Genomic DNA, 25,657 nt, shown 5'->3' on the forward strand with positions numbered 1-25,657 from the left:
AAAATATGTATTCTAATTTTTTACTACTACTTAAATTGCCATGGTGCATTTGTAAAACAGTATGTTGTTAATTTGCAGAGTTTTCTTTTGGAAACACTTGGAACAGTTTGTGTTGATTGGTCCGAAACAATTTCACTCTAATTGGAAGCAATTGTTAACAATTTTGTGTTTTTTACCTCTGGTTCTGATAGGGTTTTCACAACATGGTATGATTGGTGTGACTCAACCACGAAAGGTAGCTGCTATATCAGTTGCTCAGAGGGTTGCTGAAGAAATGAAATGCACTTTGGGATCCAAAGTAGGGTACCAAGTTCGTTTCGATGATTGCAGCTCTAAGGTACAAAAGTTTTATTGCAGCTTAAGTCCTGTAAACTTACAGAAAGATTGGAGAAGGTTATGAAAGATTAGAACTTCAAATTTGCATTTATATTTTAAAGAAACAAAGCCCCAGGTTAGAATTAATTTTTGTTGTCCATTGTTAAATGATTTAGCTCTGAAGTGTCTAGTAATTTTACTCTTTTCTCCCTTCTCAATTAGTTTATAAATGACAGCTATGTTTATTTTTTTAAGGATTCTCTTATATTTTTTAGCTGTAAGAATCCTGGACCTGTAACTTACATTTGTATTCTTTAAAACAATTTTTTGTTGTACTAAAATATATATAATGTAAAATGTACCATTTTAACCATTTTTAGGTGTTACATTTCATTGGCATGAGATACATTTACCATGTTGTGTATCCATCAACACTCTTATTTTCAGAATGTTTTCATTCTCTCAAACAGAAACTCTTATCTACTAAACATTAACTCCCCCATTCTCTCCTCCCTCCAGCCTCTGGTAACTTCTATTCTACTTTCCGTCTTTACAAATTTGCCTTTTCCAAGTACCTCATATAAGTTGAATCATACAATATTTGGTCCTTTGTGTCTGGATTGTTTCATTTAGCATAACGTTTTCAAGGTTCATCCATATTGTATATTTGTATTCCTGAAGTCACTGGAAATGGACAACTTAGCAAAGTCAGTAAGCAAGTATTTATTGAGTATTATCTGTATTCATGGCACCAACAAGTTTAAAATTGTTTTCTTTTTAATAGTTAATGGTTCTAGGGATGCCTGGGTGGTTCAATTGGTTAAGCGTCTGCCTTCAGCTCAGGTCGTGATCCCTCAGTCCTGGGATTGAGTCCCACATTGGGCTCCTTGCTTGGAAGGGAGCCTGCTTCTCCCTCTTTCTGCTGCTTCCCCTGCTTGTGCTTGCTCACTCTCTCTCTCTGACAAATAAATAAATAAAATCTTAAAAAAATAGTTAATGTCATAATTTACATTCCTTCAGGATTTTTTAATCCTGTACCAAGTACAAAACAATCCCTAATTAAATATGGTCCCTAATAGGAATGGCCATCAGTATGGCACATGGCACACAGTGACTCCCCAAAATACTATCTTTGCATTCCTAATGGTTACTGCTGGGGAGTTTTCTTTCTTTTTTCTTCCCTTGGATTTTATGTGTATACTGTTGTTAACTTCTAGCTTTTGGACCTTATTCTCACCTTGTTTTAATGCTAGTTGACAGTTTTTGTTTTTTTTTTTAAAGACTTTATTTATTATTTATTTGCCAGAGAAAGAGTGAACACACAAACAGGGGGAACAGCAGGCAGAGGGAGAAGCAGGCTCCCAGCTGAGCAAGGAGCCCAATGTAGGACTTGATCCCAGGACCCTGGGGTCATGACCTGAGCTGGAGGCAGATGCTTAACCGACTGAGCCACCCATACATCCCTGACAGACAGTTTTTAAAATAAGCAAATAGGGAAGAAGGTAGTGAGAGGAAATTGTGCACCTATTTCCTCTGCCTTTTCTCCTGAGTCCTCTAAAACAGTGGCTGAGACAGGGAGGTGGATCCCATTTCATTGTTGTTTCCCACAACTTGCTCATGGGAAGCCATTGTATTATCTTACCACTTTCCCCAGACTACTTTATATCTCCTTATTGGCCCCTTTTGTTGCTTTATCCCAGAACATCCACCTTAATTCCTTATCTCTGTCCCTGTATAGATCACAGCTTTTACAATTTGCCATCCTTGTTATTAGATTAATTTATGTACTTTTTTATTTAGTCATTAGGTGGATCACTTAATGTTTGCGCATTTGGGGGGGAATTTAGTCTGCGAAACAGGGGTGAATTTCTATAACACTATATATATAAGTTGATATACTCTGCTGTTTGAACATTAGGAAACCGCAATCAAATATATGACTGATGGATGTTTACTGAAGCATATTCTGGGAGATCCAAATCTTACCAAGTTCAGTGTCATTATTTTAGATGAAGCCCATGAGAGAACTCTAACTACAGTGAGTATTTTAATATGCTGTTTATTTATTAGTTTACTTATTTGGGGTAGCTTTTACCATGTAGAGAATTGCCTGGTCTTACTTACATTTTAACCTATTGAAATAGGAATTCTTTGGTTAGGAACGCAAAATATTTAAAATAAGTTGGTTGGTAGGTGTACTGGTGACTTATTAGAAATTTACTTTTTTTTTTTTTCAGGACATCTTATTTGGTTTATTGAAGAAGTTATTTCAGGAGAAGTCTCCTAATAGAAAGGAACATTTGAAGGTCGTGGTGATGTCAGCAACAATGGAATTAGCTAAGCTCTCTGCATTCTTTGGAAATTGTCCAATATTTGATATACCTGGAAGGCTTTATCCAGTCAGAGAAAAATTCTGCAATTTGATTGGCCCACGAGACCGAGAAAATACTGCATATATTCAAGCGGTATTACTTGGCATCCTTTTTTTTGTCTTTTTTTATAGTTATGATTCTAGCTGATTGTGTAGTTCAGTAATTCGTTTGTTCCCTTTTATTTTAATGGCAGCCCTCATAGGTCCTAGGACTTCTGAGAACCAAATTTAATTTTTCTGTGGAATAAGGGGAGGTGGTTGGGAGTGGGGGACTATATTTCCATCAGTATATTATGCTTGTGTTTCTTACTTTAGATTGTGAAAGTGACCATGGATATCCATTTGAATGAAATGGCTGGAGACATCCTGGTTTTTCTGACTGGTAAGCATTCAGTATCAGGTTTAAAAATTTCGCTATTTGTAAGAGCGGAATGTGGCACCACAATAGAGTGTTACTTTTGTTGGGAAATCTGGGCTTTAACTCATGTTGCCTTAGCTTTGTGTGATTATCTCAATAGTTTTAAAAATTCTATCTTATATAAGACATATAAGATAATTCTATACGCCCATAAAAACTGCCAGTCTTATTAGTAAACATATGTAAAACACACTGACCTTTTAATAAAAAGATATTAAATGGTAAAGTATTAATATTTTTATTAGTCTGTCTTATACAGAGCTGTTACCACACTAAACAGTCCTGGATCTGAATGCTTAATTCCATTATTTCAAAAGACATCCTACCAGTTTATTTCTTCTTTGAGTGGTGGGATGGTACTGTGTGATAGCAGTGCATAAGGTGTTGAATTCATGTCTCATAGACAAGCCTTTTTTGGAAGTCAAAAATAGATTAATTAAATCCTAAACTAGTGTGATTCTTCAATTAGCAGCATCCTACTAACAGAAATGAGTCATTTCATCGCTCACCTCCTACTCTGCCTTGTACTGAAGTCAGAAGTGAGACATTGTAATGGTCTCTGCCTTTTTCAGGTTACTTACGTATTTTGAAATACACCTAAATGCAGTATCTCCCAGACTATATTCTTCTATATTAATGATTAACTTTACCGAGTCTTCCTCAAATACTGTGTTAACAAGATGAAAGGCTTGGAGATTATAAACATTTTTATTCCTGTAGAGGTTTAAATTCCTTGGAAACTGGTGTTCTATTTTTAATGCTATTGTTGAGATTTGGTACAATTTGTGTGTTCATCTTCTTTAGAGCAAATGAGATTTAAAATAGCTATTATGCAAAAATAATTTTAATCTGGAAGGCTTCCCCCCCCCCATTCTTAATTTTGCTGTTCAGTTGCTGACGTTATTTTCCCTCCCTCATTTCAGGTCAGTTTGAAATTGAAAAAAGTTGTGAGTTACTTTTTCAGATGGCAGAGTCTGTTGATTATGATTATGATGTTCAAGATACAACTCTGGATGGTTTGTTAATATTGCCATGTTATGGATCTATGACAACAGGTAATTCCTCACTGGAATAGAAAGTTTGACTAATTTTTAAAAAAAATTTATTGAATAATCACATATGTACAGAGTAGTGTACAGATCCTAAGTGTTTAGGTCAGTTAATTTTACGAACAACTCATTTTGGTAACCAACACCCAGATCATGAAATAGAACTCTAAGGGAACCAGCATTCCTTGAGAGCAGTGATTTTTTTCTCAAAGTCTTTTCATATTCACTTTTTCAAGAGCCTTGCCCCCCCACCCGATATTGTTTAAGAGTGGGCTGTGTCCTCTCTCAGCAGAAAAAAAATATTGTTAGTAATTTTTTGAAATTAGGACTATAATTTCTTGATAGTAGTACCATAAGTCAGACCTAATTTAGCATTGCCAGAGAATTTCTAGAAATCATATACATCCAGGTACATCTGAGACTAGACACAGTGGATTGTTTTCTTTTGAAGTAACACACAGTCTACTTTTCAAGAATGATGCTGTTCTTTTGTGATTTCAAAGAGCAAATGCAAACTCTTATTCTGATATTTATTCATAATAAATATTGTTGAATTAGGTTTAGAATTTGTTTGGTAAAACTACTTTATTTTGGAATTTGATAGGTAAAACTAAAGGGAAGTTATTTAGAGTTTGACTGTGATTAGCATTTAATGTAATGTAAAAAGCATTTGAATGTTTTTATGCTTTATTTATATTTTTGGGTTTTTTTTTGAGTAGTGGTTCTTAATCTTATATTAACAAAAAAAGTTTAGGAATGTGTGTTTTGGTAAATAACCATAGACCACGTGCTATTTTAGAAATCTCTTTTGTGATGATATTAGGCCCTTGCCCTCCATGTGGAAATCTATTTTTAGGTTTTTGTATCTTTAAGGGAATTCTTAGGGTCATTATTAGATATTTAAGGTTCTCATTGTTTTCTGGAGATTTGATCCGCTGGCTCCTTAATAATTTACTTTGCTAACTGCTGAGGTAATTAAAAACTCATATGGTTGCTTTGGTATTAACCATTAACAGTATAAATGTATTTTTCTATATAAATAATTTCATTCTTTCCTTTGTTACTGTCACATTGAAAATGGCATGCTGAGTCTGCTATTGCTTCTTGTTTAATGGCCTGAAATCCAGTTTTTATACTATTAAAGGTTGCGAATGACCTCCTGTTTCTCAAATCTCATGGCTTTTTTTTCATTAGTTTGTATTTTGATTTTGTGATAACAATAAGTCTCCTTAAAATGCTGTCATCTGGGATAATATTTAATTACCTTATTCTCCTGACCACTTTTTCTCTAAGTGTGCTGCCCTCCCACCCTTCCCAGCCTTTGTCCCTCTCAAAATGTGACTGTTTTGTAAGGTTTTATCCGTAGCTTGCTGTTTTCTTAGAATTACCTGTTTTGAAGAGGTTGACTGTCTCTAGTTAAATCTCACTCCTGCACTCTAGAACTCCTGGGTCTCCTCACAGGGCTTTTTAGTCTGTGCATCATATCATCCTAGATCATTCAGTCCAAATAAGTGACAACTTCTACGGCTTTTTTTTTTTTTTTTTGTCTTGTCCAGATCATTCATTCTCTTTCGTTTTTCATTGTCATCATTAAAGTTGGGATCCTCAATTTGCTTTCCCGAGTTGTTAACATAACCTGTAACCTGTTTTCCCTGATGTAATTTACCATCCTACCTGCAGTGGTAAGCATCATCTTTCAAAAGCACAGCTCTGATTGTATCAGTTTCCTGTTGGGTATCTCAGCCATGCCCTATTACCAGTTGAATTAAAATGCTAACTTAATAACTTGGCATTCATTGTCCTTCCAGTGTGATTTCAGCCTGCTTTCAGCCTTAATTCCCAGTGTATGAGATTTTCTGTGTTGGCATATATATATGAATGGTAAAAATGTAGAGCTCGCTGTCAATAGAGCCATTACTGAAGGGTTTCGTTTGTTTATTTTAGTTTCCCTTCTGGTTCCGAGGGCTCCATAGAGGTGAGCTACTGGTAATCCATTATGAGCATAATCATATTTATGGGAGCAATTTCTAACAATGCAAAGAGGTATTCAAATAGAGTTGATGAGATACTGAGTAACGGGTGAGGTGAAGTTGGGAGTAGCAAGTTCCTCGGATATTAGGCTTTTTTTTTAAGTCTGGCTAATACAGTACAGCACTTATTTTCTTTATTATTGCTACTTCAGGTGATGGGGAGAAACACTATTATAATGTTATTTTCTTTATTTCCTATTATGTCTTAGGAACATAAAACTCGCACTTGGGAGTGAGGAGAGGGAAGAAGGGTTTCCTGCTTGTGAAGAGGGTTCAAAAATGACTCAGACCTAGGTTTAGTGAATAAGTGAAGATTATGGGGTGGATATGTTGTATTTGCTTTTATTTCTGGGCTAGCCATGAGGGTGGCTGACTGTTTTAAAGGGACATCTTAAGATATCACAATTGATGGGGTGCCTGGGTGGCTCAGTTGTTAAGTGACCCCAGGGTCTTGGGATCAAGCCCCGCATCGGGCTCCCTGCTCTCCTGGGAGCCTGCTTCTTCCTCTCCCACTCCCCCTGCTTGTGTTCCCTCTCTCGCTGGCTGTCTCTCTCTCTGTCAAATAAATAAATAAAATCTTAAAAAAAAAAAAAAGACATCTCCGTAATTGACATAAAAAATTCTCAACTGTCAATTGCGAAGAGGTGCTATGGTATCCCTTCTACTGCCAAGATTATATGATCCCACTCCCTGGGCTGAACTTCTAACCCCCACCCTTTCCACAAGCTCAAAGTGTAGGCAGTATTTTTTTATTCCATTTCTTTCCACATCTTTTTTTGTGACAACATCTGATATTTCCTTAACTTGAACTCCTCCTTTCCCTTTTATTCTCTCCTCTTACTGGCTGAAATCCTGCTGTTCCGTTTCACGAGTGCAACCACCTCTATAAAAACCTTCCCTGGTTTCCCACCTCACAACTGGTGTTGATCTCTTCTTCATTTAAACCTCATTGTGCTTTGCTGCACCTCTTGTGGCACTTAACACATTCTACCTCGTGTATGGATGTCTCATCTCCTTCTGAAATTGTGAACTACTTGAGTATCATGTGTTGAAAAAGTCCTGATTAGATGTTTGTTAAACCGAGTTCCAGATTTTTCACTTTCTGCTAGACATTCTGTTATGTCTTGTATCAAAACGCTAGCTGTGTCTAGAGCCTTATTCTTGTTTCCCTCAAACCTTTTTGCTCTTCTGACTTCCCTCTTTTGTTCAAGATTTTGCAAGTCTTCAGGTGTACTGAAATATACCTGTTACTTCCTAAGCAACAAATATTTGCATGGAATTTGACTCTTTTAGCACTAAAAGTAATCATCTAAATTCAGTGCTTCTTAGCCTTTTTAGAGGGTGGAGTCTGAGATTCTTTTTAAAAGATAATGAAAGCCGTGGTTTCTTTTCCTAGAAAAATGCGCATTACCATGCAGGTCACATGGTAAACCTGCATTTTATAACTGGTTATCTATTCAGTTGGGGGTGAAAAAATAGTACATGTGTTTTCAGAATACATGAAGAAAAGGAAAGGAGCTTTACCTTATTATTTTAAAAGAGGAATACTGCATATTTAGATTATTGCGTTAATCCAAAAGTAGTTTTATTTCTGTTTTCTTCCTGCAAAATAAAGACATTATCTCACTTTGGCAAGTACCTAGAATTTGGCTTTGTTGGTGATAATTTCCTTAAATGTTAAGATTAAAGATGAGGGGGGAATAAGGCTAGTGAGCTTCACATAAAAACTTTTACTCTGTCCAAATGGGAAAATTTTTCTGTTATCTTATAAAGCATACATAGTTGTAAAGAGTACATAGTTGTAGAGTATGTAGTTGTAAAATAAAATCAGAAAAGTAAGAAAGATAATTAAACTTAGATCTCACCAACATGGTTAAATGATAATCACTATTAATATTCTGAGGTATATTGTTCTACTATTTTTTATATATTTAAATATATTTTTATTATTTAGCTTTTTCTGACAAAAAATGGCATTTTGTTATATATGTTCTTTAATGTTTTTCTCTTTAGCCCTTTGTAGAAATTTTTAAAGTGTCGAAAAGTACAGAAACAATCCATTTCCCACTGTGCAGAATTAACACAGTCTTAGTGTCTCCGCAATTTTGCTCCAGTTTTCCTTTAAGAAAATCACTCAATTAAAGAAAATACATAGTTTCATTATAAAGAATTCAAGCAGTGTCCAAAGTTACAAAAGTAAAAGTAATCACCCCAAGTTCCTCCATACAAAAATAACCAGATCTGTGTGTGTGTGTGTGTGTGTGTGTGTGTATGTACATATGGAAGGATAAGGAAGTAAATAGGTGGGTTGATAGAAATACTTTTTAAAAGTGAGATTATACGATTAGTTGCTTTTTAAAAAAGTATTTAATTTTATGTGAATTTACTTAAAGGAATTGTTAAACGTCAAGTAACTTTCTTTACCACATGAGAATTTGATATAAAAGGTTGCTTTCAAGTCTAAAAAGAAGAAAAATTTTAAGAAGTTGAAGTTAATCTCTTCTTTTTAGACCATGTGTGATTGGAGATCTTATCTGCTGATTCTTTGATTTGAAAGTTAATTAAGTACTTTGACTCTTCTGTATCTTTCTCTTCTGATTTTTTGTTAGTTATTTTTACATTGTTTAGATGTTTATCATCAATCCTTTTACCATGGTTTTTCCATTCTTAGGTTACTTTTGGTTAATTTTCAATTTCCTGGATTTTGTTAACTTTTTTTTCTTTTATAGAAGGGCTCTTGAGTGTTCTTTTTTGGTATTACTCTTCCATGTTTGAGAATGTCTTGCTTTTGCCTTTATACTTGAACTATATCGTGGCTGGGTTTTAAGTTCTTGGGTCACACTTTCTTTTCCTTAGAACTTGGTGGATGTTGTCCACTTGTCTTCTGGCACTGAATGTTGCTGAGGAGAAGTTTGAGGCCCTTTTTTGTAAGTGATTTGCTTTTTCTGTCTGCCTGAAAATTTCTCTTTTTTAAAAAATTTCTCTTGATTTTTAAAGTTCAGTGGTTTTTTTTTTTTTTTTTTAAAGATTTTATTTATTTATTTGACAGAGATAGAGACAGCCAGTGAGAGGGGGAACACAAGCAGGGGGAGTGGGAGAGGAAGAGCAGGCTCCCAGCAGAGGAGCCTGATGTGGGGCTCGATCCCATAACGCTGGGATCACGCCCTGAGCCGAAGGCAGGCGCTTAACCGCTGTGCCACCCAGGCGCCCCAGTTCAGTGGTTTTAATTAGGATATTTTTTGGTGTTGAGTATTTTATATTAAAATTTCCTGGAATTTGATGTGCTTTTTTAAAAAATCAACTTTATCGGGGTATAATTTACATACAATAAACTATGCTTGTTTTAAGTGTATAGTTAGTGAATTTTGACAAATGTACATACCTGTGTAATGACACCACAAACAAGATGAACTTTTCCGATGTGTTCTTTTGATCTGCAAATTCAGTTCTTATTTCAGGGAAGCTCTTTTGTGTTATATCTTTGAATATAATTTTTATGTATTTATTGGTTTCTGTACTTCAGGGATACCAATTATTCTTATGTTGGATTGCCTGTCTTCCATATTTTTTTAGCTTCCTTCTAGTTACTTTTTCAGTTGCATTTACTGATTATTCAAGCCTTTGTCAGGAATTTGATTTTCAGGTGTGTTACTGAGAATTCTCAAGATACTTTTGACTCACCCAAAAATAACTTCTTGGGGGCAGAGGGGTACAGTTTGAGCCAAGCAGTGTTGTACTTCTTTCTTTTCCTCCAGAACTGTCATCTTTCCCCCCCTTTGATTGACAGTTTCTGTTTATTACTTTAAGTTATATTCCTTTTCTTCTCTTTATCTCTCCCTCTTTCTCAGAAAAAGTTCTGCTTTGGAATCTTTTTGGGGGACTTTGGGACAAGATATTCTATGAGGAATTTTCATTGGCCTTAACATACAATGTGTCATATGCATTAATCTAGGAGCGTTACTTCATTATGAGTGTTGAGTGGTCTCCCAGTATCCTTGTTTCTTGCTAGACTTTGGACGTCTTCTTTGCCTCTTTACCAACCCCTCGCCCTCGCCATCAGTAACATCCTAGGACCATACTACATCTTGGTGAAAGTATTCCATTTCCCCTTGCCTTCCTGGATAGTGAAAATGTGCTTTAGGATGTATTTAACTTTTTTTTTTTTCCAAACCTTTATAAACAAACATAAAACTGGTATGTGTTAGAGTGCCTAGCTGGCTGGGTCAGAAGAGCACGTGACTCTTGATCTCAGGGTTGTGAGTTTGAGCCTCACATTGGGTTTAGAGATTACTAAAAAAATAAATAAATAAACTGGTATGTGTTTATACTTGGGGAATATGGTATTAAAGTATATGGGTGAAATGGAAATGAAATAAACATGAGTCTTGTCAAAATAGCAGTTTCAAGACTTTTTAATTGATTATAGTGAACAAAATGGTAAATGAAACTGAAATTTTGCTTAAACTGAACACTTAAAAAATTAGGTATTTTTAGAAATGGGTTGGTTGAAAAAGACTTGATTATAGATAAATACGTTCAGAAAGGACATTTTTAATTTATGTAAATTTTTAGGGTAGTGCGGTAGAAAGGATGTTAACTTATTTATATAATGCGTTTTTTATTTATCAATTCATTGAACTCTGTTGAGCATTTTCTTTTTTTTTTTTTTTTAATGATTTTTTATTATATTATGTTAGTCACCATACAGTACATCCCCGGTTTCCGATGTAAGGCTCGATGATTCATTAGTTGTGTATAACACCCAGTGCACCATGCAATACGTGCCCTCCTTACTACCCATCACCAGTCTATCCCATTCCCCCACCCCCCTCCCCTCTGAAGTCCTCAGTTTGTTTCTCATAGTCCATAGTCTCTCATGTTTCATTCCCCCTTCTGATTACCCCCCCCTTTCTTTATCCCTTTCTTCCCCTACCGATCATCCTAGTTCTTATGTTCCATAGATGAGAGAAATCATATGATAGTTGTCTTTCTCTGCTTGACTTATTTCACTTAGCATTATCTCCTCCAGTGCTGTCCATGTTGTAGCAAATGTTGAGAACTCGTTCTTTCTGATAGCTGAGTAATATTCCATCGTATATATGGACCACAACTTCTTAATCCAGTCATCTGTTGAAGGGCATCTTGGCTCCTTCCACAATTTAGCTATTGTGGACATTGCTGCTATGAACATTGGGGTGCATATGGCCCTTCTCTTCACTACGTCTGTATCTTTGGGGTAAACACCCAGTAGTGCAATGGCTGGATCATAGGGTAGCTCAATTTTTAACTTTTTAAGGGACCTCCACACTGTTTTCTAGAGTGGCTGTACCAACTTGCATTCCCACCAACAATGTAGGAGGGATCCCCTTTCTCCACATCCTCTCCAACAATTGTTGTTTCTTGCCTTGTCTATTTTTGCCATTCTAACTGGCGTAAGGTGGTATCTCATTGTGGTTTTGATTTGAATTTCCTTGATGGCTAATGATTTTGAACATTTTTTCATGTGTCTGTTAGCCATTTGTATGTCTTCATTGGAAAAGTGTCTGTTCATATCTTCTGCCCATTTTTTGATTTATTTGTTTCTCGTGTATTGAGTTTGAGAAGTTCTTTGTAGATCTTGGATACCAGTCCTTTATCTGTAGTGTCATTTGCAAATATCTTCTCCCATTCCATGGGCTGCCTCTTAGTTTTTCTGACTGTTTCCTTGGATGTGCAGAAACTTTTAATCTTGATGAAGTCCCATAAATTCATTTTATCTTTTGTTTCTCTTGCCTTTGGGGATGTGTCATGAAAAAGGTTGCTTTGGCCGATGTCGTAGAGGTTGTTGCCTATGTTCTCCTCTAGAATTTTGATGGATTCCTGTTGTTGAGCATTTTCTGTGGTCCAGACATTGTTCTGGGTCATGGGGATATGTCTTGAATAAAAGAAAATCCTTGTTTCATGGAGCTACACTGTAGTAGAACAAGTAGATCATAAATAATGTATAAACATAATTTGAACTACAAAGTAGTGTTAAAACTCCTTTGAACCATCAGGAAGAAATGAACTACCTAAGTCCAATACCTAAAAAATAATTCTTAACCAAAGTTAACTATAAATCCAAGAGAAATAGGTCTTTTTGGAATTATTTTTGTATTTACCTCAAAACTTTTCCATAGCTGCCTTTCTAGCACTTTTTCACTTGTGAAATTAATTTCTGAATAATGTGGAAGAATAGGCACATTACTCAACTTGTTTCAAATTTGTCTATCTGCAAATCTTAGCAAGTCACCTGACCTCTCTGGCATTTAGTTTTCTCTATAAAATCTAGTTATCTATAAAATGAGATGGTTGGCCTAGTTCCATGATTTTGAAACTGTGCTCATCTGTGCCACTCCTTTTCTCCCTTACAGTGGTTCAACTTTGGTTTGTTATGTATACTGGGAATACATGGATCTTTGAAAGATTTTGTTTGAGAATAGGTTTTGTACTTTATTATTTCAAAACAGGTTTTGTTAAGATTTTCTTGGCTATTAAAAAGAAAACAATTTGAGATTGCTCAAGTAGAAAAGATGAATTTTCTGAACAAATATGGGCATATCTTGTGGAAAACAAATACAGCCAGGCATTTAATTTTTTTTTTCTTCTTAAGGTATATATGTACTTACTGTTCTAATGTATAATGTACAATAGTAAATATATGTAACAGTTTAAAAAGATGTTATGCAACATATAAATAAAAATGCTAATAGTTTCTTTTCATACCCCCAGTAGATTGACTTACATACTCACTGGAATGATCACTCCTAATTTTTGGAGATTATTGAAGTAGAGTGATCCACCCAAACAAATCCCTTGCTTTGAAGTTCTTGATCTCTATGCACTTACGCACTCTATAAGTGATCTTTTCCTTCATCCCACTTAAGCCACCCATTCAGAAGCTTCCATCCTAGATATTGTCATTACCATCATTTCTGATCTCAGTTTTAAACATCTTTCTGATGATTACTTCCTGTTTTTGCCAAATACTCTACTGTTTGTATTTCAACAATTTTCAGAATACATTGACACTTGTCCTTTATCAACCTTCACTTAAACCTTCTTTCACCCATACTGTAATCATTTCCTTGCAAACATTCTTGACTCTCTTGTCTTATTTTGTGCTTAACCTGGCAGGAGAGCAAGTCTGGCCAAATCTGTCTTACTACTTAGCTTACACCCGGTCCCCTCAAGGCCTGGGAAGAGCCAGGATCCCAGAAATACTCTTGTCAACTTTCATAGCTAATTCATTATTTTCTTTTTGGACTTCCCTTCATGTACATTAACCACTTCCTTATGGTTCACAAGTTCATTTTTCTTCTTTGCAAGAGACTAGTCTAATCAAATAGAGCATTTCTTGGACCTTATTCCAAATTCTAGGAGAATCAGATTGCCCCAGTTTGGGGGAGATGTTTATCTTTGGTTCCATGAACTATGGCTGGAGAAGCAAGGTACTATAGTACAAGCATTGTTGCTGGGGTTCACTCTTCAGAATGTGTGGGTAGGGGAAATGGGTGTGGTGTTACTTGCTTAGAGAGGTAACCATCAGAAAGACACCCCAAAAAGTGCAAACCACTTAGCTAATTAATCTTTAAGGTAGAGAGAGGTCCATAATGTGTAGTCCATGGATGGGCTTCAGTGAGTCCCTGAACACCCTGAATTTTTTGAAATGTGTGTGTGTGTGTGTGTGTGTGTGTATGTGCCTTTTAATGGAGAAAAGGACCACAATTTTAAAATATTCTCAAAGGGAGCTATGACCTACATAAAGGACTCTCCTATAGGGTTTATTTTAGCAATAATAATCTGTGATTTAATGGATCTAGTAATGTTAGCAGTAAAAGGTGAGGCAAAGATAAATTTTGCTATTTTGAATTCAAGATAATTAAAGAGGTAAAGGAAACATAACTTTTAATGAAAAGAAGTAAGTTTTTCAAAAGTGGAGTTTGACAAATGCATGTTGTAAATTAACATTTTCTCTTTACATGTATTTTAGATCAACAGAGGAGAATATTCTTGCCACCTCCACCTGGAATTAGAAAATGTGTCATATCTACCAATATTTCTGCAACATCTTTGACAATAGATGGAATCAGGTACAACTTTTAAAGTTTCTTTTAAAGCCAAGGAAGCCACTTAGCTTTGAGTTTGCTCCTCTGTGCCCTCCACTAATTTCCTTCCCACCTATTTGTAATCCCCTACTATTTTTTATAATTATTGTTTGCCATGATTAGGAAATGGAGTAGGAGGAGGTACACATAGTATTCCTGATCATACTTTTTAACTACTTGTATTTGGCAATTTGTGGCTTTCTCCTCCCAAATTTAAGATTATTTGTAATGCTTCATGGGTTTTATTATTCATTATTCATTGAATAGAAAGCCAAAGCTGGGGCGCCTGGGTGGCACAGCGGTTAAGCGTCTGCTTTTGGCTCAGGACGTGATCCCGGCGATCTGGGATCGAGCCCTACATCAGGCTCTTCCGCTATGAGCCTGCTTCTTCCTCTCCCACTCCCCCTGCTTGTGTTCCCTCTCTCGCTGGCTGTCTCTATCTCTGTCAAATAAATAAAGAAAAAATCTTTAAAAAAAAAAAAAAAAGAAAGAAAGCCAAAGCTGTTTTTCTGTACTCATTATCAGCGTATACTTGATATGATATTCCCTTCTCATCTGGTACCTCCACTTGGTGGAGTTTTATGTCCAAGTGTTTTATGTCCAAGTGTTTAGCTGAAGGTACTGTTTCTTACTTTTCACCCTTTTGTGAAATAAACTATGATGTGAATCTCTTATTTTTTAATGTAATTGATGATGCCATCAATTTTTGAGTAAATTTAGTGAAGAAACACTGGGAAATTTTAAGTCTGGACTGATGGTTAATGTGAAGTTCTTTTAGTCTATTGAACCACAGCCCTTTTGGATATTTATCTTTTATCCAGTATATTTTATGTCCTTAGCTAGAAGTCTGTCTGTCTGTCACAGGAAGGCTGGACCTGAATCTCAAAGATCCTATATCTTTCTTTTGGGTAAAATGATCACCCAGATCTAAGAGGAAGTTTAATTTCCTTTGCTTTTCTCCTTTACTTTAAAAATAATTATTTCACTAAGGGCTTTCACTTCTTTGGAGTAAGTTAACCTCTGTAATTTTCTGTTTCCAGCAAAGGCAAAAGTCATTAAATATTGTGTTTTGGAATGTTCCCTTAGTGAATGGTAGACTTACTACTATTCCTAACTTAGTTTTTTACCTGACTTGTTCTCTGTTTTGTTGATTTAAATGGTGTTATTAAAGGCTACCTGGAATTAGATTCTAAACCTATTAGAGTGGTCTAAAGGTGACTTTCGAGTTTGTTTTTTAGAGGAGAAATTCACATAATATAAAATTAACATTTAAAAGTGAATAATTAGTATTTAGTACATTTACAGTGTTGTACAAACACTAACATTACCTCTATCTACTTCTAAAACATTTTTAATACCCCAGAATAAAATCCTGTACCCTTTAAGCAGTTACTCCCCATGCCCCCTTCCATCCCAGCCTTTGGTAACCACCAGCCTATTTTTTGTTTTTATGGAGATCCTATTCTGGATATTTCATATAAATGGCCAAACAATGTGTGACCTTTTGTGTCCGGCTTCTCTCACTCATTGTGCTTTCAAGGTTCATCCACATTGTAGCATGTATCAGCACTTCATTCATTTGTATGACTGAATAATATTCTATTATATGTATATACCATAATTTGTTTATCCATTTATCCCTTAATGGTTAATGTACATTTAGGTTATTTCTACCTTTTGGCTCTTACGAATAGTGCTTCTGTAAAAATATGTCTACAAGTATCGGCTGAGCACTTGTTTCAGTTCTTTTGGGTATACACTTAAAAATGCAATTTCTGGGTCATGTGATAATTCTGTCTTTAACATTTGAAGGAACCTTCAAACCATTTTGCACATTGGCTTAATCATTTTACATTTCTATTAGTGATGTACAGGGGTTCTAGTTTCTTGACTTCCAAGTTTCACGTTTGATGTAAAAGTCATCATGTAGTTGTTAGTTTGGTAGAAAAGGAGAATCCAAAGTGGCTAAAAATCAACAAGTCTTATTTTCTAGAAACTTAACTGATTTTCATTTTTCTTAGATATGTGGTAGATGGTGGCTTTGTGAAGCAGTTAAATCACAATCCCAGATTAGGGTTGGACATCCTGGAGGTGGTTCCAATTTCAAAGTAAGTCTCTATGTCAAGCTTTTTTGTTCAAAGAACAGTTTGTTAGGTCATTTTTAACTGGTTTGGGGGTATGATGTTAACTACTTAGGAAACTTACAGTACATTTTGCGGACTTCTGGTTTTTTTTTTTTTCTTCTAAAGGAGTGAGGCATTACAGCGAAGTGGCCGAGCTGGCAGGACTTCCTCAGGAAAATGCTTTCGGATCTATAGTAAAGATTTTTGGAACCAGTGTATGCCTGACCATGTGATTCCTGAGATTAAGAGAACTAGTTTGACATCTGTAGTTCTGACCTTAAAGTGCCTTGCCATACACGATGTTATAAGGTATGTAGACAATTTGAAAAAAGAAAAATTTGTTAGGATGGAGCCAGATTATTCCTCAGAATTCTTTTGAGGTATTTGACTCCTACATCCCCCTCATTTTGAGGTTTAGCTAAACCCAAATAAAAGGCTTCTTTGCAGTGTTCCCGTGGTTTGATTCCTTGCACCTATTTTAACCTTGGCCTAATGGGGTGCTTCATGCTGATGTTTATTTGGATCATTTAGTGACCACTGTTTATCTGTAATGAAAGGTGTATGATGACCCTTATTCCAATCAGAAAGTGGTTTTCTGGTAGCATCTTTTGTATGACCAGCACTGTAGAAAGTACTGTGAGAGATACAGTAATACTCTGTGGTATCATTTTGCCTTCACTAAACCTAATTTATATTAGGAAAACAAGATTCAGACACATGAGAGAAAGAATGGGACAGCTGTTAAGTTACTCAAATGTAACTATATAATTAATTGGCATAGGATAGAATATTGTTGTAGGGGCTTGAAATTTCATATTACACATGGTATAGGAAGTAATGAAGGAAAATACTGTTCTTGGTCTTAATTTTAGTCTAAATTGTCTGCAAATGTGAAAGTGTCAGGAACCTAGGGAGGAGGTGACCGTGCATTCTTTAAATTCATAAGAAGGGAAATAATTACTAGGTATATCTAAATATGTATTGTATACTCTTGGAAAGCCAATTAATAATATTTTTTGGATAGTTTAAAAGAAGAGATTTTCTAAATGAGAATATAAATCTTTGAAAGAGGAAAGCATATAATATATGAAATTCTAGCTATAATCATGAATGATACCAATGAGAAAAAAGAATCATTTAAAGAAATCTAAATGGCTAAGCAGAAAGCTTTCAGATGAACCCAGATTTTAAAATAATATTCGTGATATGATTTTTGTGAATAATATGTAATTACAAAGCAACATATAATCAAGAATAAATATGTATTAGAAAATAGGAATAATATGAAGAGTGGCATATAATTAAGAATATATATTAGTAAAGTAGGAATAATAATTACTTAACATCATCTGCACTGAGTTATTTTTCCATCTTAAGTTTCAAGACTTAGAATGTACTAAAGGTCCCCAGAATGCTAGAGACAAAAAAAAAAAAAAAAAAGATTTCTCCTCTCTCTCTCTCTTTACGATTTTATTTATAAGTAATCTCTACACCCAGTGTGGGGGTCGAACTCACAACCCCGAAATCAAAAGTCACATGCTCCACCAACTGAATAGCTGGGTGTCCCTCTCCTCTCTCTTTTTAATATGTTTGTAGAATAAGGAGAAATAGAGCCAGTATTATCTTGCAGATTTTGGGTTATCTAAGAGAAATTATGCAGAACAGGTTGCCAGAAAATTGTGAGAAATACAGATGTTTTGATTTATTCATTTAGGAAAAGGGCAGAATCTGGAAACAACTGCCCAGTATGCTTGAAATTGATCTTTAGCAAATTCTAGCAGAGTTTATTAGAAAAATGGTTTTAGAGAATTTAATGGTGACTTACAGTAATCCATATGAATCAAAATAGTTCACAAAGAATATGTCATAACAAACCATTTCCTTTTCAGTTTGAAGACAGGACTGTCCATGTATCGGGTACACCATAAAAATTTATTGAGTGAAAACCTAGTGTCTCTTGTTTTCTACACAGTTTATGATAAGATTATATCTACCTATTTATTATGTATCTATTGTATCTATCTTATCTTTGTGAATAAGGATGACAGTACTGCTGAATATAGTTGCCAAATAGCCAAATCCAGAATGTATTGATTAATTGCTTAGCATAGCCTAGGTGGAGGTTTTGCTGATAGTATGGTGAACTTTGCTCTTTCCTGGTGAGCATTTTCAAGGAAAATATTAAAGATATTGAAGTCATGGTTATAGATTGCCAGAAAATATCTTGCTATCTAATCATTAGATGATTAAAACTGGAAGATTTAGAATGATCTTAATAGGCAAAAATCAACAAGGCAAAAGTCTGAAAGGTTACATCTTATATTCTTTGTTTTGGTTATACATTAAGGAAATACATGTGGAAAAGATCTGAAATTATCAGATCACCACAACTTAGTATGAGCTTACAATTATTATTCTGTTTAGAAAACTGAAAAATTCCTACTGGCATAGACTTTAGTTATATTAATAGACTGCAATGTCCAAATGACTGAAACCATAGCATTCCTTTTCTGTGTTGGTCACTCTGCATTTGGAGTTCATTTATGGGTATCAGCACATTTTCTGAGGATTTTGACAAGCTAGTATTTCTGAAAGACGGTGATTAGGTATGGTGGGTCTCTTAGAAAGCAAATAATACAAGGAGTGCTTGACAAATTTGGTAATTGGTATAATCAAGGGAGAAAAATAATGGTAGTTTTTACAAATCTTAAAGGGCATTCATGTAGAAGGGGAAGCTGACTAGTTTGGTATTGCTCTAGGACAGGGGTCGAAAACTATGGTCCAGGCTCACTGGCTGTTTTTGTAAATTAAATTTTATTGGAACACAGCCATGCATATTCATTCATGTATGATTGCTTTTGCTACAACAGCAGAGTTGAATAATTGTGACAGAGACCATATGGCCTACAAAGCTAAAATACTTACTATCTGGCCTTTTACAGAAAGTGTTTGCCGACTCTTGCCCTAGAAGATACCAGGACTTGTTGGTACAAGTTGTAGGAAAACTGACTGTAGAACAGTCTACAAGATTTTTGTTTATTTGTTTTTAAATAGAACTGTGAATGGACTGGAATGGACTTTTATGTAAGGTATTGGACCTTTTGTCCTTTGTTGGACTTTTTCAAGGTGAGAAATTGGAGTAGATGATTTAACCATCTCAAGACTTACGGTGGAAAAAGTAATCCAGTGCAGATAATATTAAGTAATTATTGTTCTTAATAAGACAATGTGTATATATATATTCAGGCTTGGTTATATGCCACCCTTTGTGAATATTATTGTCTCATATTCACTAATAGTATTGTGGTTATGTAAGAGAATGTCTTTATTTTCTAAGATTTTATTTATTTATTTATTATTCATTTATTTATTTTAGAGCGAGTGTGCATGTGAGCAGGGGGAAGGGCAGAGTGGGAGGAAGAGGAAGAGGGAAAGAATCCCAGGTGGACTCTGCACTGATTGTGGAGTCCGATGTGGGCCCCATCTCAGGACTCTGAAATCATGACCTGAGCCAAAATCAAGAGTGGTACACTCAACTGACTAAACCATCCAGGCACCCCTAAATTTTCTTTATTTTCAGAGGATGCATGCTGAAGTATTTTGGGGGTGAATTGACATTGTATTTGCAACTTGTTTTCAGATCGTGCAGGAGAAAATAAGAATATACATACAGCGAATTGGTAAAATTAATCAAATATACTTATCGTTTTATTAAAAGCCATATTAAAGTGCTATTTATCAACTTGTAATGTTTGCCCACTTTCAATTTTTCCCCACTGGTTTATAAAATTGTAATTAAAATTGTGGGCTACAGAACAGAGTAGATTTGACCTTGTCTATGAAGAATGGGACAGGAATAAGATAGGTAGAGAAGAATGGGGAGTGAGTGTTACAGCTAAGGGGGATCAAAAAGAAGTATTTTTTGAAATAGGTAGAAGAGTGATTCAGCACTGAGTTCTACTCCTGAAACCAACATTGAACTGTATGTTAACTAACTGGAATTTAAATAAAAATTTAAAAAGAAAAAAAAGAAGAGTGTGATTCAGAAAAAATAATTTCCTCCTTTGCTGAATGCTGATCATGATCATAGAATGCTTAGGAAAAAAAAAAAGAGGAGAGAGGAGGGCTTGAAAAAGAGAAGTAAAACCTTTTAAAGAAATTTTCAAGTCTGTATAAAATCTTAAAATGGTCAAGGAATGGGGTGCCTGGGTGGCACAGTGGTTAAGCGTCTGCCTTCGGCTCAGGGTGTGATCCTGGCGTTATGGGATCGAGCCCCACATCAGGCTCCTCTGCTATGAGCCTGCTTCTTCCTCTCCCACTCCCCCTGCTTGTGTTCCCTCTCTGGCTGGCTGTCTCTATCTCTGTCGAATAAATAAATAAAATCTTTAAAAAAAATAAAATAAAATAAAATGGTCAAGGAATGGACTCTTATTCATATCTCATTTAAACACACAGGTTTCCCTATTTGGATCCACCCAATGAGAGACTCATTTTGGAAGCTCTTAAACAACTTTACCAGTGTGATGCTATTGACAGGTAAAACAACAAAAAAGCAACCACAACAGATGTTAATCTCTTTCTGTTTCATTTTATTATTTTAAAAGTTTTTTATTTTAAGTAAACTCTGTGTCACACATGGGGCCCAAACTCACGACCCCAAGATCAAGAGTCACATGTTCTACTGAGCCAATCAGGCACCCCAATCTCTCTTTATTTTATTTATTTGAGAGAGAAAGAGAGGGAGAGAGAGTGCCAGGGGAGGAGCAGACGGAGAGGGACAAGCAGACTCCACGCTGAGTGCAGAGCCTGATGCAGTGCTTGATCTCATGACCCTGAGATCATGTCCTGAGCCAGAATCAAGAGTTGGGTGCTTACCTGACTGAGCCACCCAGGTGCCCCTTCAATCTCTTTTTCAAATAGGGTTCTTAATAGTTTCCTTTATCAGTAGAAAATGATATGTTTGAATTGAATGGATTGTTTTATCTGAAATTAGAATTTCTCCTCAGTTTTTCTTTGGCACAATTCTGAATTTAAAAATGATATGATAAAACTATGTTTATATTTGGTATTATTTAACAAGTAATTTTTGAGTACCATTTCAGCGCCAGGCTTTAAGCTGGGTATATGAAAATAATAAGAGAGCCAGAGTCCTTGTTTCCATGATTGTACAATGGGGAAAGATTTGGTAATTATCATTCTCCTACTTCTTCAAGGATGTCCTCTATGCTTCTGCGGAATTTTTTGTCTTTTATTATAGTACTTTATTCTGCCTCATTGTTTAGTTTTTTTTAATATATTGGCCCTTGAAAGCAGAGAATATATCAGCTTTATGTTTTCTTTTATCAGTGATTTAGTGTGTCATGTTTCTTATATTGAATTGAATTTCTGGAGTTGATTTAAGGTAATATAAACTATATCTGACTTATTCTGAATGATGAACATTTCATTTGTACTGTCCCAAGATAGAAAGACTTAAGAACCTTTTCTTTCTATTAAGGAGTGGCCATGTGACCAGATTGGGTTTGTCTATGGTGGAATTTCCTCTCCCTCCACATCTGACATGTGCAGTAATAAAGGCTGCTTCTCTGGATTGTGAAGATCTGCTACTTCCAATAGCAGCAATGTTGTCTGTGGAAAATGTCTTCATTAGACCAGGTAAGAAGTTTATTGATGAGTTTTTAAAAAATTAATAGACTATAATTTTTAAAGTAGTTTTAGCCTTAAAGAAAAATTGAGGATAAGTACAGACGCACACAGTTGCCTCACGATTAACATCTTCCATTAGTGTGGTGCATTTGTTATTATTGATGAGCCAGTATCAATACGTTATGATTAACTAAAAAGGTCACTGTATTGTCTATTTGGGTTTTGACAAATCTGTAATGATACATTTCCACCATTACAGTAATATACTAAATAATTTCACTGCCCTAAACATCCCCTGTGGTCCACCTGTTCATCCCTACATCCCTTCCCCAAACCCTTGCAATTACTGGGTTTTTTTACTGTCTCCATAGTTTTCCCTTTTCCAGAATGCCACATAGTTGGAATCATACAATACGTAGCCTTTTCAGACTGGCTTCTGTCGCTTAGCAATGCTCATTTAAGGTTCCTTGTCTTTGCGGCATAATAGTTCATTTCTTTTTATTGCTGAACAATATTCCATTGTATGGAATTTATCCAGATGTATGGGACATCTTGGTTGCTTTCAAGTTTTGGCAATTATGAATAAAGCTGCTGTAATACATGCACAGGTTTTTGTGTGGACATAGGATTTCAACTCACTGCTGAGTTATAGTATAATAATATGTTTATATTTGTAAGAAATTGCTAAACTCTCTTCCAAAGTGTCTGCACCATTTTGTGTTCTCACCAGCAATGAGTCTGAGAATTCCTGTTGCTCCACATCCTCACCAACATTTAATGTTGTCATTGTTTTAGATTTTGACCATTCTAATAAGTGTGTGGTGGTATCTTGTTTTAACGTGCAGATCCCTGATGATATATGTTAACCATCTTTTTATATGCTTATTTGCCATCTGTAGTTTTTGTTTTTGTTTTTGTTTTTGTTTTTTTTTTTTGGTGAGGTGTCCATTCAGGTCTTTTTATTTTATTATGTTATTTTATTTTATTTAAAGATTTTATTTTTAAGTAATCCCTTTACCCAATGTGGGGTTCTACTTTTTTTTTTTTTTTTTTTTAAAGATTTTATTTATTTATTTGACAGAGATAGACAGCCAGCAAGAGAGGGAACACAAGCAGGGTGAGTGGGAGAGGAAGAAGCAGGCTCATAGCGGAGGAGCCTGATGTGGGGCTCGACCCCGGAACGCCGGGATCACGCCCTGAGCCGAAGGCAGACGCTTTAACCGCTGTGCCACCCAGGCGCCCCATGGGGTTCTACTTATAACCCTGCGATTAAGTCGCATGCTCTACCAACTAAGCCAGCCAGGCATTCTCAGGTCTTCTTAAATTGGGTAGTTTTCTTAGTGTTGAGTTTTAAGAGTTCTTTGTATATTTCAGATAACAGTCCTTAATCAGGTATGTCTTTTGCAAATATTTTCTCCAAGTCTGTGGTTTATCCTCTCATTCTTTTGACATTGTCTTTCATAGAGCAGAAGTTTTTAATTTTAATGAAGTCCAGTTGTCAGTTACTTCTTTCATGGGTCATGCCTTTGGTATTATATTTGAAAAGTCATCACCATACCAGGTGTTAGGTTTTCTCCTATGTTATCTTCTAGGAATTGGATGTCCATTTGTTCTAGCTCCATTTGTTCAAAGGGTATCCTTTTTCCATTGAAATGCCTTTCCGCCTTGTTAAAGATCGTTTAACTATATTTGTGTGGGTCTATTTCTGGGCCCTGTCTTCTGTTCCACTGACCTTTTTTCCTATTCTTCTGTCAGTACCACACAGTCTTGAATATTGGAGCTTTATAATAACTCTTGAAGTTGGATAGGGTCAGTTCTCTGACTTTGCCCTACCCCTTCAACACTGTTTTGGTTATTTTGGGTCTTTTCCCTTTCTCTATAAATTTTTCAACCGGTTTGTTGATACCCATAAAATTAGTTGCTGGGACTTTATTTGGGATTATGTTGAATCTGTAGATCAGGCTGGAAAGAACTGATACCTTGACAGTATTGAGCCTTCCTATTCATGTACATGAAACATCTCTCCATGTATTTAGATTCTCCAGTAATTCCAGCATTTTTTATTACCATATATCTAGCCCCATGGGACATGAAACTGAGGATAAACGAATTTTACATTTTGTTACTCTTTAACTTAGTTGTTTGAAATAGAGAGTTTATAGTGTTCCTGGCTGAGACTTAATTTCCTTTCACTGGTAAAGGAAGATAGTATGGTGGACCTTTGCCCTGTTATAGGACATTAGTAATATATTAACTTTTCTTCCCTAGACTGAGAAGAAGTGGAAGTTCAGCCCTTGTATCCTAAGAGAATTGTTTTGAGGTTCCCATGTCTTTAAACTTCTGCTTCTTTCCTTTCTTGGTGTGTCAGTATGGACACAACTTACTTCATCTCATAGCAGCTTTAACTTTCTTCTAATGGGGGTGGAGGGTCACAATTTTTTTTTAAAAAAGAGTTTCTGGGAGAGCCTGGGTGGCTCGGTCAGTTAAGCTAATGACTCTTGATTTTGGCTCAGGTCATGATCTCAGGATTGTGAGATCAAGCCCCCATGATGGGCATAGAGCCTGCTTAAGGTTCTCTCTCCCCCCCGCCCCTCCCCCCTTGAATGAATGAATGAATAAAAGAACTTCTGAGTAGACAGTGTATCTTGCCTGGAGCCAAGACCAACAATAGTGTGTGCTGTCATACTAGCCATATCCCTTTATAGGCTGTGAGTGTGTGTCCAGATTGATCGATTGATTGCCAAGACTATAATGGAGGATACATTTTTCTATAAAAATACTCTGGTTTAATCAGTGTGCTCCCTATCCCCAAAAGATTGTAGTCTTTTTTTTTCCCCTCCCCCCTAGATTGTAGTCTTCAGTGTCAGAATTTTGGTTCTAGTAATACCCCTAAATACAATTGTTTTTTTCTAGCGAAGACGAATATGCACGGGCTCTTGGGTGGCTCAGTTGGTTAAGCATCAGCCTTCAACTTAGGTCATGATCCTGGAGTCCTAGGATTGAGCCCTGCCTCTGGCTTCTCACCAGGAAGTCTGCTTCTTCCTCTGAACTTCCCCCTCTCCTGCTCACTCTCTCTCAAATAAATAAATAAAATCTAAAAAAAAAAGGACTATATGCAGTAAATAAGGTTGGCTGGGTGGTGGGTAGGGGATAGATGAAATAGGTGAAAGGAATTAAGAGAAACAAACTTCCAGTTATAAAATAAATAAGTCATGGAGATGAAAGTACAGTATAGAGAATGCAATCAATAGTATTGTAATAATGTTTTATAGTAACTACGCTTACTGTTGTAAGCACTGAGTAATGTATAGAATTGTTGAATCACTATGTTGTACACCTGAACCTAACGTAGCATTGAATGTCAGCTATCCTTTAATAATAATCTTTAAGTAAATAAGTTTGGCTGGGTTTCAAAGCTAAAAATACTCTAAAAACTATTAAAGAGTATGAAAGTGAGAGTCAAGAGATCAGGGTTCTAACCTGACTCCACTGCAACCTAATTATCTATTGGCCTAGTTTTTCTGGACTTCATTTTTCATTTGTAAAATCAGGGAGTTAGATTAGATTAGGGTGATCCAA

At 35.7% G+C, this 25,657-nt stretch overlaps 1 protein-coding gene across 1 annotated transcript in view; it reads left to right on the forward strand.

Annotated features, from left to right (window-relative positions):
- DHX40 (DEAH-box helicase 40) overlaps positions 1 to 25,657 on the forward strand; it is a 46,823-nt gene that overhangs the window by 2,058 nt on the left and 19,108 nt on the right. The window contains exons 3-12 of the mRNA XM_008695479.2: positions 192 to 337; positions 2,234 to 2,353; positions 2,553 to 2,780; positions 3,002 to 3,068; positions 4,028 to 4,159; positions 14,195 to 14,294; positions 16,331 to 16,417; positions 16,559 to 16,741; positions 20,888 to 20,968; positions 21,930 to 22,087. Coding sequence (XP_008693701.2) covers positions 192 to 337; positions 2,234 to 2,353; positions 2,553 to 2,780; positions 3,002 to 3,068; positions 4,028 to 4,159; positions 14,195 to 14,294; positions 16,331 to 16,417; positions 16,559 to 16,741; positions 20,888 to 20,968; positions 21,930 to 22,087 — 1,302 coding nt within the window. The remainder of the gene's footprint in view (positions 1 to 191; positions 338 to 2,233; positions 2,354 to 2,552; positions 2,781 to 3,001; positions 3,069 to 4,027; positions 4,160 to 14,194; positions 14,295 to 16,330; positions 16,418 to 16,558; positions 16,742 to 20,887; positions 20,969 to 21,929; positions 22,088 to 25,657) is intronic.

This window comes from Ursus maritimus, unplaced genomic scaffold (assembly GCF_017311325.1).
Source record: "Ursus maritimus isolate PB19 unplaced genomic scaffold, ASM1731132v1 scaffold_24, whole genome shotgun sequence".
Lineage (NCBI taxonomy): Eukaryota > Metazoa > Chordata > Mammalia > Carnivora > Ursidae > Ursus > Ursus maritimus.